This window comes from Sus scrofa, chromosome 1 (assembly GCF_000003025.6).
Source record: "Sus scrofa isolate TJ Tabasco breed Duroc chromosome 1, Sscrofa11.1, whole genome shotgun sequence".
Taxonomy (NCBI): Eukaryota; Metazoa; Chordata; class Mammalia; order Artiodactyla; family Suidae; genus Sus; species Sus scrofa.
The window spans coordinates 55,751,454-55,764,881 of NC_010443.5; the positions used below are offsets into that span (position 1 = coordinate 55,751,454).

The 13,428-nt window shown below is 40.6% G+C and overlaps 1 protein-coding gene across 2 annotated transcripts; it reads left to right on the forward strand.

The window, feature by feature from the left end:
• On the forward strand, positions 2,459-12,516 carry SMIM8 (small integral membrane protein 8). 2 transcript variants are annotated; one of them, XM_005659276.3, is made up of 3 exons: positions 2,459-2,557; positions 8,949-9,106; positions 10,842-12,516. In XM_005659276.3, exons 2-3 carry the CDS (start codon positions 8,972-8,974, stop codon positions 10,998-11,000), a joined length of 294 nt encoding a protein of 97 aa, XP_005659333.1. In that variant the 5' UTR covers positions 2,459-2,557; positions 8,949-8,971; the 3' UTR covers positions 11,001-12,516. The 2 variants fall into 2 exon arrangements, with proteins under 2 accessions (XP_005659333.1, NP_001230437.1); NM_001243508.1 differs by having other exon boundaries at positions 2,507-2,561; positions 10,842-11,292.

The following is a 13,428-nucleotide window of genomic DNA, read 5'->3' on the forward strand; positions in this document are numbered from 1 at the left end:
TGAAAACTACAGCAGCAGCAACAAAACAAACCCTGCCTTTGACAATATGCCAATAAACTGATATGATTTTCATTTTATCTTATAAATCAACTATTAATTATTGCCTGAAAAAAAAGTACCAGTACATCTGAGGTACACTTGAGAAGACTCACAGACCACCAGTATTGTCCCCAAGGCACATTTGAGGAACTTCTGATTAAAATGGTGATCTTTTACAAATGTCAATGCATTTTCACACAGATGAACCTTTGTTTCATGCAGTTAATACCATCAAATATAAAACCTTCTAATCCTCCAAATACATGATCACCTGTTAAATATTATTAAATATTGATGGTGCTGTGTAAAATGAGGATAATAAAAGCTGAATTCAGACTGGCGTCATTCGTCAAAGTAATTTCTTAAAAGCATCATAAATGGAAAGAACTATTGTCTATTCATATCATTTGTATTGTAGTCATATCCATTGAAATTGACAAGGCCTCTAGGATTTCTCTGTTATCTTTGCCTACAGTTTTATGCTTTAAAAAAAAAACAAAAACAGGTTCTTAGGTTCACCTATTCTTCTAGTTAATCACTTTGAATTGATCATGATAGTAAAAGTGCTTTTGTTTGCATCGTGATATTTTGCATTTAATTCATTAGTGTAGAGACCCTAAGGGATGAGAAGAAAATGTGGGTATGTTGGTTAAGGCAGCACAAAGTTTTGCAGCCCTCAGCCCTCAGCTATCCTGCGGGTACCGCACAGCCTGGAGGGACTTTTGCACATACTCTGGAAGTTTGGTATTGTGTCTAGTTTTAGGCCTTTTGGCTGACTTTGAGGGCAACTTCCCCCTCCCCAGTTTTATTGATGTAACTGACACAGTGTTGTGCCAGTTTGAGGTGTAGAAGTGTTGATTTGATACACTTATATATTGCAAAATGCTTACCATCGTAGCATTAGCCAATCCCTGCATCGTGTCACATGATTACTCTTTTCTTTTTGTGGAAAGAAGACCTAAGATCTACTCTCTTAGATTTCAGGTATATAACACAGTAGTATTCACTACAATCACTATGTTGTACATTATATCCCCAGACTTATTCATCTCATAATTGGAAGTTCGCACAAGGGTTCCTACTTCCCCAACCCCTACCCCACCACCTGCCAGTCCCTGGTAATCACCATTTTAGTCTCTTTTTCTATGTGTTTGACTTTTTTAGATTCCACATATAAATGAGATCATAGAGTATTTGTCTTTCTTGGTCTGATTGACTTAGCATAACACTCTCAAGGGCCATTCATGTTCTTGAAAATGGCAAGACATCCTAATTTCTCACGGTGGAATAGCAGAGATAGATAGTTACAGATATATAAAATGTATAAACTCAGATTGTCTTCATCCATTCATTCATTAACAGACACTTGGGTTGTTCCCACCTTTAGGCTATAGTAAAAACGCTGCAATGAACTTTATGGGGTACAGATCTATTTCTGAGACAGTGATTTCACTTCTTGGGCTATAAACCCAGAAGTGGAATTGATGGATCACACGGTAGTTCTGTTTTTAATTTTTTGAGGAACCTCCATACTGTTCTCCATAATGGCTGCACCAATTTACATTCCCACCCACGGTGCACAAGGGTTCCCTTCCCTCCACATCCTCACCAACACTTGTTATCACTTGTCTTTTCCGTGATAGCCATTCTAACAGGTATGAGGTGATATCTCACTGTAGTTTTGATTTTTATTTCCCTAATGATTAGTGATGTTGAGCACTTTCATGTTACAAACAGCTTTTCAATGAAAGTGTTACTTGTTTGTCAGAAGATTGCCTACTAACACCAGATGTCAATAAACTGTCAAAAAGTTATACTTCAAAATAAAGTCAATTTGGCTTGAGACGATAAGTTTTAAATTCAAAGACCATTTGCCAAAGCTTTACATAAATCCATGCCAAAATCTGGGCACCTGGCATTCTATTTTGTTTGTTTTAATACACCTGGTATCCCAACAAACTTCAGCAAGAGCAAAACATGTACAAGCCCAGATCCATATCTGTTCCTTATCACAACCACAGCCACACGTATCTTGCATTTTGGAATCTCAAGGCACTAATGGAATGGCCGAGCATTAACTGTACATTTGAATATCTGTACCCCTAAAATGCGGCTTAGGAGGAGACCAGATCCGAGGCTTCTTTTCCAGATTAAAAGATTTTCCCTTTCATTAAATAAATGCATATAGTTATAAGGGATGTCTTCTTTTATTTATACAAAACATACACGCCAAACTGGAAAGTTATTTGAACCTAGGAGGCTGAAAACTTAAGGTAAAAAAGGAAGAAACCACAAATGCCCCCAGCAAACCCCAGTCCGTCAATCCCGCGGGCGGGAGGGCCTGGGAGGTGGAAGAGCGCAGCCCGACAGGTCCCCGGGGCCCCCGCTCGCCTGCGCCGCAGCCTCCCGGCTGTAGGGGCCGCTGCGGCGCCGAGCCGGCCGGGCGCGCCGGGCCGCTCCCTCCTGCAGGCGGAGAAGAGGCGGAGCGCGGCGGGCACCTAGAGGAGGTGACCCCAAGGCAGGTAGGGTAGGTGGGGCGGGCAGCGGGGTAGGCCTGGGGGTCGGGGCCGGCGGCTGGCAGGCCGGGACAGGCCGGCCGCCGCACCACGCGCTCGACCCTGGCCTTGGCGGGCCCGGAGGGCCGCGCTCCCAAAAGGTTGGACTCGAGGGCGGTCTCTCAAGCACCCCAATCCTCGCCGCTAGGTGGGCGCCCGGAGCCGGGTCTTGGAGGTCTCTGAGTCCCCCGGGCCGCTTGTCCCGTCGCATCCGTGGACGCCTCCACCCCGGAAATTCTCGTTTCCTGGTGTCCTAGCTCACCGAACTCCTATTTAGGGGGAAATGGTTTTGTGATTGTTTTCACGCGAGGTTCGTCTTTTTAACTGTGTTAACAGTCCTGCGTACCCCCCGCATCACAATGTCTGGAACTTAAGTGCAGTTTCTTTTTCTGGAGGCTTTAAATGCGCCTGTCTTTGAATAAGGGCCTGCTCTTAGTGTAGGTATCACAATGTGGGGAGGGCAGCGAACCCAAATAATACTTTACAGCCCTCAGACGGTGGGCAATATCCAAAACCTGTCTCCTTTCTTTAGGTACAGTAAATTTCCAGAGATGGGAAGAGATTTTTTAATAGCGTTTTTTACATTAAAAACAACAAATACAGAATTCATCTTAAAAATTTTTCTTAATTTTATTGACGTATAGTTGACTTATAATTGAAAATTTTAAGTGATTATCTGTTCATTTAATAAATCCTGTAGTAACATACTAATACAGAATCTTTTTTTTTTTTTTTTTTTTTTTTTGGTCTTGGGTCTTTTTAGAGTCGCACTGGCGGTATATGGAAGTTGCCGGTCTAGGGGTCAAATCAGAGCTATAGCCCCCAGCCTACACCACAGCCACAGCAAGCAGGATCCTTAACCTGCTGAGGGAGGCTAGCGATGGAATCCTGTCCTCGTGGATACTAGTCGGGTTCCTTAACCACTGAGCCACGTGGGAACACTACTAACAGAATCTTATCCTCTTAGGAGTAAAATGGGGTGAAGTAGTGGGGTGGGGTGGGGGCTGAAAATTGAGAGGCCTGCATTATTTCACCTTCCCAAAGACATTGGGCAAAGATTTAAATTTCTTTGGGTTTAAATTTCTTTGTTTAAAAAAGGGGATTGGGAGTTTCTTTGTGGCTCAGTGGTAAGGAACCTAATATCCTTGAGGATGTGGGTTCGATCCCTGGCCTTGCTCATTGGGTTAAGGATCCTGCGCTGCTGTGAGATGCTATGGTGTAGGCCAACAGCTGCAGCTTCTATTTGACCACTAGCCTGGGAACTTGTATATACCGAGAGTGCTGCCATTAAAAACAAAAAAACCATGCATAAAATAAATATATAGGAGTTCCCATTGAGCGCAGTGAAAACGAATCCGACTAGGAACCATGAGGTTGCGGGTTCGGTCCCTGCCCTTGCTCAGTGGGTTAACGATCCGGCGTTGCTGTGAGCTGTGGTGTAGGTTGCAGACGCGGCTCAGATCCCACATTGCTGTGGCTGTGGCGTGGGCCGGCGGCTACAGCTGTGATTCAACCCCTATCCTGGGAACCTCCATATGCCACGGGTGTGGCCCTAAAGAGACAAAAACAAAAAATACAATGTCTGAAGATTATATTTTTCCTCAAAATAACTCATATTCTTTATATCTTAGTTTAATTTTTATGCCATGCCAATTTAATGCCAGTGAACTGTTAAATGTCAATTGCCAGGTACAATGGGGATCATTCCTCAAAGCAAAAGTTTTACTAAAGGAGAGAAAATCATTCAGAAATGACCATTCTTAACACTGCTCAGGACCGACCTCCTTTGTACAGCCTTGCACAGTGTGCATTATTCATTCCAGGGGGGTACCATTCTCACTCACACTTTGCGGTGTGAATGACCCTCCTGGCAATGGTGGAAAGAGACAGTCCTTTATCTCTGCTGCTTCCTTTTCCCATCACATACTGGTTGTCTTCACAAGAGGAGGGCAGAAGAAAAAGGTAAAGAACTTTTTACCAGGAGGGACGTATGAAGTAAATGCAGCTTGGTTTATATCTTTTACAGGCAGGTTTGAAAAATTCTACTCTCCTTCATTTAAAAAAACAATTATATACAAAGTTCCTTGCCATAGTTGATAAGGGAACAAGAAATGGGTGTTGGAAAAACGAAGAAGAAATAAGAATGGGACACGTGCACAGCCAGGGGTGGCTCCTGGGGTACCTGATTTATTGATTGTTTTACAAGCTGCCCACACACATACTGATCACCAGACTGCTTAGCTAGGAGCACTGCAGCGCCAAGTTTCCATCATTCCTGCTAGCCGTGTGTATGAGAGAGAGATTCCCCCTTTAACACAATTAATGAGGGTCCTAGCTTAAAAATAAACATCTTGAAAGCAGCTCTGTCTAGAGATTGGTCAATATCATATGCAATTAAGTAAGTGGTGGTTATCTGCAGTGGGGAAAGAAAAGGGAAGAAATGAGAGAAAGTGATGGGGAGACAGGAAGTTCTGGTGGATGCAAGCTGGATGTTAACTGGCTTTGTCTTAGGTCCGGTTCATTTGAGTAGTAATGTTGGAATAGGTTATTGCTGTGTTTTGAACTTACGGTTCTAGAGCTTTTAAAAATGGAAGTTAGATTAGCTCTGTACTTGAAAATAGCTAGTCAGTTTTGCCTGCTAGTAAAAGTTTGCTTTTGAAATAGAGATTTGTTTTCCTAAAAAGCATTGATGATTAAGACATCTGTGAAGCAACAACTGTTTTGCACTCTGCAGACTTATTCAGCTACCACATGTTGAATTTCCGCCGCTGCCATATTCCTCCAGCTCTGTGGACCAGGCGCATGATGAGATTCAGAAGAACCTTCTCTTGCATGAGAAGACTGTTTTGTTCTGTTCTTAATATGTTACAAATTCTTACCTTCTAAGGCCCTTTTTGGCCTCAGTAATCTGTATTTTTTATTTAAAGTACAGAAAGTTGTTAAATTTTCTTTATTATTCAGCCAGCGGTATAAACAAGTGTGTGCGTTTTGGGGAGAACTATTGTAACATCTTCAGTGACTGTGGCACATAAAAGGGGAATCGGCAATAGAATTGAGCTCTTATACCAGGCTTAGTAAGAGAATGGTATGTAATGGAAAATGTAACTTTCATATATTCCAAAAATGTATCGTAGTATTTTAAATCTTTTAAAATGTAATGTGGTAGGTAATTCTTTAATTTGTAAATACCCTTTCAGTAAGCATTTGCAGTGGTTTCCAGCCCAAGTGTTCTTTGTCATTTCTGGCATAGAGTTAAATATAAATAGAATGTAGCTGGAGTTCCAATCATGCAGTGGTAACAAACCTGACTAGTATCCATGAGACCGTGGGTTTGATCCCTGGCTTAGCTCAGTGGGTTAAGGATCAAGTGTTGCCGTGAGCTGTGGTGTAGGTTGCAGACGTGGCTGGGATCCCACATTGCTGTGGCTGTGGTGTAGGCCAGCAGCTGTAGCTCCAATTTGACCCCTAACCTGGGAACTTACATATGTCACAATAAATAAATAAATGGAATGGAACTGTCTAGAGACTGCAGTATAATAAATACCACCTTATTGGCTTATTTGCTTGATTCATCGCAAAGTAAATGTAGGTTTGATTGAGAAAAGAGGAGACCAAGGAATCTTTGGTCTCCTCTTTTTTCAGATAGGTGTATCTGAGTGGCTGTATCCTGGGCTGTAGTCCTCAGTAAGGCCCCCAATAAAGCTTAACCCACTAAATAAATAAATAAAACTTAACTCATTACTTTTAGTTTGTGCATTTTTCTTCCGTCAGCAGTTTCAGAAAGTTCTTGTAAGAAATGGGCATATGGGAGTTCCCGTCATGGTTCAGTGGTTAATGAACCTGACTAGTATCCATGAGGACTCGGGTTGAGTCCCTTGCCCCACTCAGTGAATTAAGGATCTGGTGTTGCCACGAGCTGTGGTGTGGGTCACAGACACAGCTTGGATTCCAAGTTGCTGTGGCTGTGGTGTAGGCTGGCAGCTACAGCTCCGACTCAACCCCTGGCCGGGGAGCTTCCACATCCCGGGGAACTTCTACATGCAGAGGGTTCGGCCCTAAAAAGACAAAGAAGAAAAGAAAAGAAATGGGCATCCTGGTTCAGCAGAAAACACTGGATTTTTTGCTAACCTTGGGCGTGATGAGTTCTAGGCAAGCGTGTGCTAGCTGAACAAATTTCAGGATGTTGGAATTGTTTCAAAAGCTGTCTGTAGTAATAAAAACACAGTTGTAGAGAAAATTAGTAACTTGAGTGCAGTTGAAATTTTTAAAAATTGCTCGTTACAGGTTGTATGATGATTTAAATGCTGATGAAATAAGTGTTTTACGAGTTGTTACCTCATATACTTGGTGTCCAAGGTAGACTTTGCAAAAGAAGCTGGTGATTGCTCTATTCTACTGTAATGCATCCTGGTAGGAAAAGATGAGACTCCTTGTTATTGGCAAGTCAGCTAACCCCCAGGGCTTCAGAAATGTTCATTTGTTTCGCTGTGATTATGAAGCCAATACATGGGCCCAAAGGATTTGAGGTTTATTTAATGGGTGGTTGAGAATGGTTGGGAAGAGAATGAAAGGAGAGAAACACAGTATCTTCTTGCTGATGGACAAATGCTCTGCCCACAGCACACGCCTGGGCTTGGATCACAAGTGCTGAGTTTTCCCGTCGAATACTTAGTCTTTTTCAAAGTGACTATGTAGTCTTTTTCAAAAACTGTATTGAAAAAAACTGAATTACTGGGAGTTCCTGTTGTGGCTTGGCAGAAACAATCATGCTAGTATCTATGGGGATACATGTTTGAATCCTGGCCTTGATCAGTGCATTGGGGATCTGGTGTTGCCACGAGCTGTGAACTGTGTTGTAGGACGCAGATGTGGCTCGTTGCTGTGGCTGTGACATAGGCTCCGATTAAACCACTAGCCTGGGAACTTTGATACACTGCAGGTGCAACCCTTAAAAAAAGCCAAAAAAAAAAAAAAAAAAGAAAAGAAAAAGAAAAGCTGAATTCCTGATTTTTTCCATAAGTAATAAAGTTGCAAAAATATTGCTTTTATAAAGACTATTCAATGGAAGATTTAGTACTTGTATAAAACTCCTAAGGGTGTTTAAATGTGTTTGACTCTTATTTTGTAGCATTTACTGCATGATAGGATTCAGTATTTCCCTTGATGAATATTACTATGTTGTCATCAATTTCAGCCTTTCTTTGAAAAGTTTCTTTCCCTGTCTTCTCCCTCCAATCCTTTGCCCATCCACTCCCCACATTCAGTGGCAGGAATGATAAGAGTAAACTCTTGCCTCATAGTATCTCGAAGAGCAAAGTGTTCACAAAATGTTGACATTCTAGCTGGGAGATCCAGAAGCCAAAAGACATACTTGTATTTAATTGGGCAGATTTTGTATGATTAAGAGAAAAAAGGACATTCAGATTAAGGAAGTAACATCATAGTTGATGCCAGAGAGTGACTGATAAGCCAAAGGGGAATGAGCTGCTTACCCTTGAGGCCTGGTGCTGGGGTGGCCTGGAGAGGAAAGAGGAAGTGAAGTAGGACAGGCGTGAATCTGTAGGAGAATTCGAGCAAAGGAACGCTCGCACTTTTCCGATGGGTGACCTGAAAGGGCTGTGGAAAGGTGACGGAAAGTGAAAATGGGAAGAAATGAAGACGGTAATGATAACCCACAGCCACTCCCACCCTAGTGCCCTCTCCATGTAACAAAGTACAGTATGACCAGACCAAAAAATTCTTCAGGCTCCTGGAAAAACAGGAAAACAACTTTAGCCTGCCTCACTAGTTTTTTATAGGAGATGAGAAATAAAATAACCATCTTAGCAAACAAAACTTAAAGTACCATTGACAAAGTCTGTGTTAAACAAAGTAATAAAATAATTGAAATAATTGACAGTGACTTTTGGTATGTACCTGGAGTGGAATTCAAAGAAAGAATGAATACAGAATGATTTTCTTTTTTTTTTTTGTCTTTTTGCCATTTCTTGGGCTGCTCCAGTGGCATATGGAGGTTCCCAGGCTAGGGGTTGAATTGGAGCTGTAGCCGCCGGCCTACGCCAGAGCCACAGCAACGCAAGATCCGAGCCACGCCTGCAACCTACACCACAGCTCACGGCAACGCCGGATCGTTAACCCACTGAACAAGGGCAGGGATCGAACCCGAAATCTCATGGTTCCTAGTTGGATTCGTTAACCACTGCGCCACGACGGGAACTCCCCAGAATGATTTTCTTAAAGAGTATTACCAAAATATATATATTTGGTGTATATATATGTGTGTGTGTATATATACATGTATACATATATATATATAAAATCATGAAGGGGAAAAAAGTCTCATTTTCTTTCCAGGTACTGAATCACCATTAGTCAAGATGGCTTCAGCACCTGAGCCTCCAGCCTTTAAAAAGGAGCTGCCCAAGGAGAAAGACTTTGGAAACCCAGGGCTCAGAGGGGTCCGCACCACAACCTTATTTCGAGCTGTGAATCCGGAGCTCTTCATTAAGCCTGTAAGAAATCCATCCCAGATAAGACTTTATGTTTAACTTAACTAGGCTGTCAGCAATAGAAAGTTCCTATTTTCCTGTAACATTTGATTTTAGTATGGAAATTTTTTTGGACCAATAAGATCTCTGTAAATTAAAAAGCAAATGGAAGGAAAATCTCAAATGCTGCTTCGCTAAATACACACATAAAACTAATTATTTTGAGGTCATTTGAAAATTTTAATGGAAAATTTTAATTGGATTTTATTGGACCAGCTTCCTGTTTAAAATTTTCATAGCTGCATTAATTTTAAGGAAATGTTTATCATTTGATCAAGTACTGTTAAGTAAATAACACCTTCCATGGAGACAAAGAAAGCAGAATGAAAATCTGATCATTCTTATAGGCTAAAGTTCCAGGCTTTATTAATAGTTTTTTAACCTAAAAGATACTGCAGACATCTCTTGAAAAATTTCAAAACATGCATTTGTACACTGATGAGTTAGCTAATCATTTGTATTTTTTGTAGCAAATTATTGAATGATAAATTGTGTTTTTGAAAAAAATATAAAATGTACTTGAATATATTGAATTTGATTAGAATTTTGATAACATAATTGCCAGAATAAACTGTTTGAAAGTTAAATAGTTCAATTTAACAATCAAATCATTACATCAAGGTGGAACTTTTAAAAACTTTGAACTAATGTGTTCTTTTAATTTCCAAATACATTTCAAGGATTGCAAATTTAAACTGCTCTCAGCTTGTGGCCTTTATCGGATGTCCATCCAAGTGAAAAGATTTGACCTTTATGTATTGATTTAAAATTTTACGGCCATACCCATGACATATGGAAAGTCTTGGGCTAGGGGTTGAATCCAAACCATCTACACTGCAGCTGCAGCAGTGCTGGATACTTTCAAGCCACTGCACCAGGCTGGGAATCAAACCTGTATCTCCACCACTGAAGTCAGATTACCGCGCTGTGCCACAGTGGGAACTTCATGGACCTTTTCTTTTTTTTTTTGATGATGATGATGATGAAGATTTGAAATACTAATTTTACAACAGTTATGATGACAGAAGACGAAAATATGAATTTAAAAATGTTTTTAAAGAAACATGCTGCATCACTTTGCTTCTTAGGGTCTTGGATTTTTCCAGCAGCAAATCAAGGATAGTATAACAACATATCTGTTCCAGTCACTGAATTTCTTGAGGTAACAGAGTAAATTCCCAGAGAAGAGACTGTACATTTTGCTGTACCTGGTATAGGGCATGAAAGGCTTTTTGCTAGTTATCTATAAACTCAGGGAAAAAGAATAGCATGTGAACTTCATTCCTCACTTCCCAACAAAATTAGCTAGTTTAAGGCTTGCACATGGGAAGCTTGGGCCCAGAGAAGTTAAACAACTTTTCCAACATCACACAGCTAACACTGGAAACTCTGAGCACTGGACCAATGTCCATGTCTCTCGTTTCCCCTATGCCTCTTCCAGCCTCACCTTCCTGAAGGTGAAGGTCAGAGACGTCTCAGCAGTGAAGAGAAGAAGCAAGAGTCTTGTATAGTTTTTAAATTATCAGAAGTTGTGTTAGTTGAATAGGAACTGGGTTAAGTATTATAAATGAAAATATTACCATAGAAATGCTAGCATGGTCCTAAGGACTTGGCATTGCAGAAGGAACATGCGAGAGAGATTCGAGACTCCTCAAAAGATTAGACTTAATGATGCCTTATGCTTTTTTTTCTTTGGCAGAACAAACCTGTAATGGCTTTTGGACTGATAACCCTTTCCCTTTGCGTGGCTTATATTGGTTATCTCCATGCGACACAGGAGAATAAGAAGGACCTCTATGAAGCTATTGATAGTGAGGGACACAGTTATATGAGGAGGAAAACATCTAAGTGGGATTAACAGTGCTGATGCCTGCAGATGAAGCTGTACTGGGGGCTCTGAAATCCTCCCCTGAAGATTAAGACCGCACAGTGTCATGTTTCTTGTTCTAAAAGGTGCTACAGAGGAAGAAGGATAGCAGTTGCAGCCAGACCACAATAGTGAATGTTGTCCTTTCAAAACTGCAGCCATTACCTCATTCTTTTTCCATGGAAAGAGCTTCTCAATATTTTTCTTCTATTAAATCCTCTTATAAAAGTGCCATGAGAATGGAAGTTATTTTTGTTCTACATAATAAAAATACCAGTGCTCTTAAAATTGCATAGCATTTTTAATATTTTAAGGTGAATTTTGTATATACAACTGTTGTGATGGTTAAGTTTATTTTGCTACTTGCAAAGGCAGTGTTCATTTTCTGCTTGGCACAGAACCTATGTTTGTGAAGAAAACAAAAACTAAATTATTGTAAAGCCTGCAGTTTTTATAGAGTCACAGATGGGTCATGTATTTCAGTTTTCCATTTCCGCTAATTTTGGTCCAGAATTTTATTTAATTGAAAAGGTACTCCCACTGAACTACTAAAATCAATATTAAATGAGAGAATAACCTGAAATAATTGGAGTTTCTCTTTTTCAAAAAAGAAAAAAGTATGTTATACTGAGGTATGGTGTTTTTGACTACAACTAAATAGTATCTATTTTGGGTTTTGTAAACTAATGTTATAATGATGTAAATATAAGACCAAATACTCTGATACTCTGTTTTTTTTGGGGGGGGTGGTTGGATTTTTAGGGCTGCACCTGTGGATTATGGAAGTTACCAGGCTAGGGGTCGAATCAGAGCCATAGCTGCCGGCCTACACCACAGCCACAGCAATGCCAGATCCAAGCTGCATCTGTGACCTACACCACAGCTCACGGCAGTGCTGGATCCACAACCCACTGAGTGAGGCCAGGGATCAAACCTGTGTCCTCATGGATACTAGTCAGATTTGTTTCCATTGAGCCACGATGGGAACTCCCAAGACCAGATACTCTTATAGTTATTTAAAAACTATAAGGAAAGAAGATCTAACTATAAGAACATGGGTTTACCTTACATAATTTGTCTCTTCCTGATGATGGTTTTAGACCTGTTTCTAGACATTTACCCCATTCTCCAAATCATTGAAATTGGAGCTCAGTAATAAATCTCATCTCTGGAATTTTGCTTCATTTATTATTAACAAGTAATAATAACTCCACAGGTGGCGTTTGTCATCATAATGTAAGCTTTTAATTTCCATTGCCTTCTTGCGGTTTTGCAGGATACATGAAAATGTAATTATGTCTGATTTGTAGATATTAAAGAGCTTAGCTAATTGAGTTATCTGCATACAGCTAAATTAAATCTTTACTACTGAGCCCTAAATATTACTTTGCTAGGTCTCTCTATATAGTACACTTCATATAGTTTAAAATGCACTTAGGTGGTGTAAAATGACTTTTGATTTAAAGTATTACCCTTTGCCGTTGGTTATTAAAAAACTTCTGTTTTCAGCTTGTGCATTTAATGTCACATTGTCTACTGTTCAACAAAATAAATTGCTCTTTGGTGGGGGAGATAATTAGGTGAACTATCAGGAGATTATTGCAGGCGTTCCCTTGTGGTGTAGCAGGTTAAGGACCCAGCATGTCACTGCAGTGGCTTAGGCTGTGGTACAGGTGCCATTCCTGGCCCAGGAACTTTCACATGCAGCGAGTGTGGCCAAAATAGAAATTACTGCAGCAAAGAAGGGTAGCAGGAACTGGACAGAGGGTAGCCTTAAGCCACATGACACTTGTGTGAATGAACCAGAGTAGCAGTAGATTCAGCAAGGCACACAGCTGTGAAAAATAGTGCAAGGGCAGAATCACATGGAATTTTAGAAACAGGTAACCTAACTGTGTTACTGTATGTGGGCTGGTTACAAGTTATATAGCTCAGGCATTCTGTGTGCAGCGTCAAAGTCTGCATGGCTGTGTGTTGATGCTTTCATTCATTCTTCAAGGGAATATACCAGTTTGACGAAGTTGTCTAGGAAGGGGATGTTCAGGTCAAGATATTTGTAGCATTTTGGAGTTTGAGCTCAAGTGGTAGAAGGAATGCTTTCCAGTGCAGAAGTCTGGTTAAGACTGGGCAAACTTAGTAAGGTAGATTAGGTCTTAAAGCAAGTCTTGATAAGAAAACTGTTGACGAGCAGCAAGGGACCTCTTTGCCCAGGGAAGTAATCTTTTCTGATAGAAGAACTCTTTGCCCAAAGGAGCAAGCAGTTCAGTTGATTAATTGTTCTTAAGAATTTCCTGATGGAAACAGTGAAGTTATTTATTGTTGTAGTGCTTTATCTTGCCTAGAATAAACAATCTGTCCCAGTTTGCCAGGCACCAAGGGGGTCCTTGAGATGCAGGACTTTACATTTTAAAACAAGAAC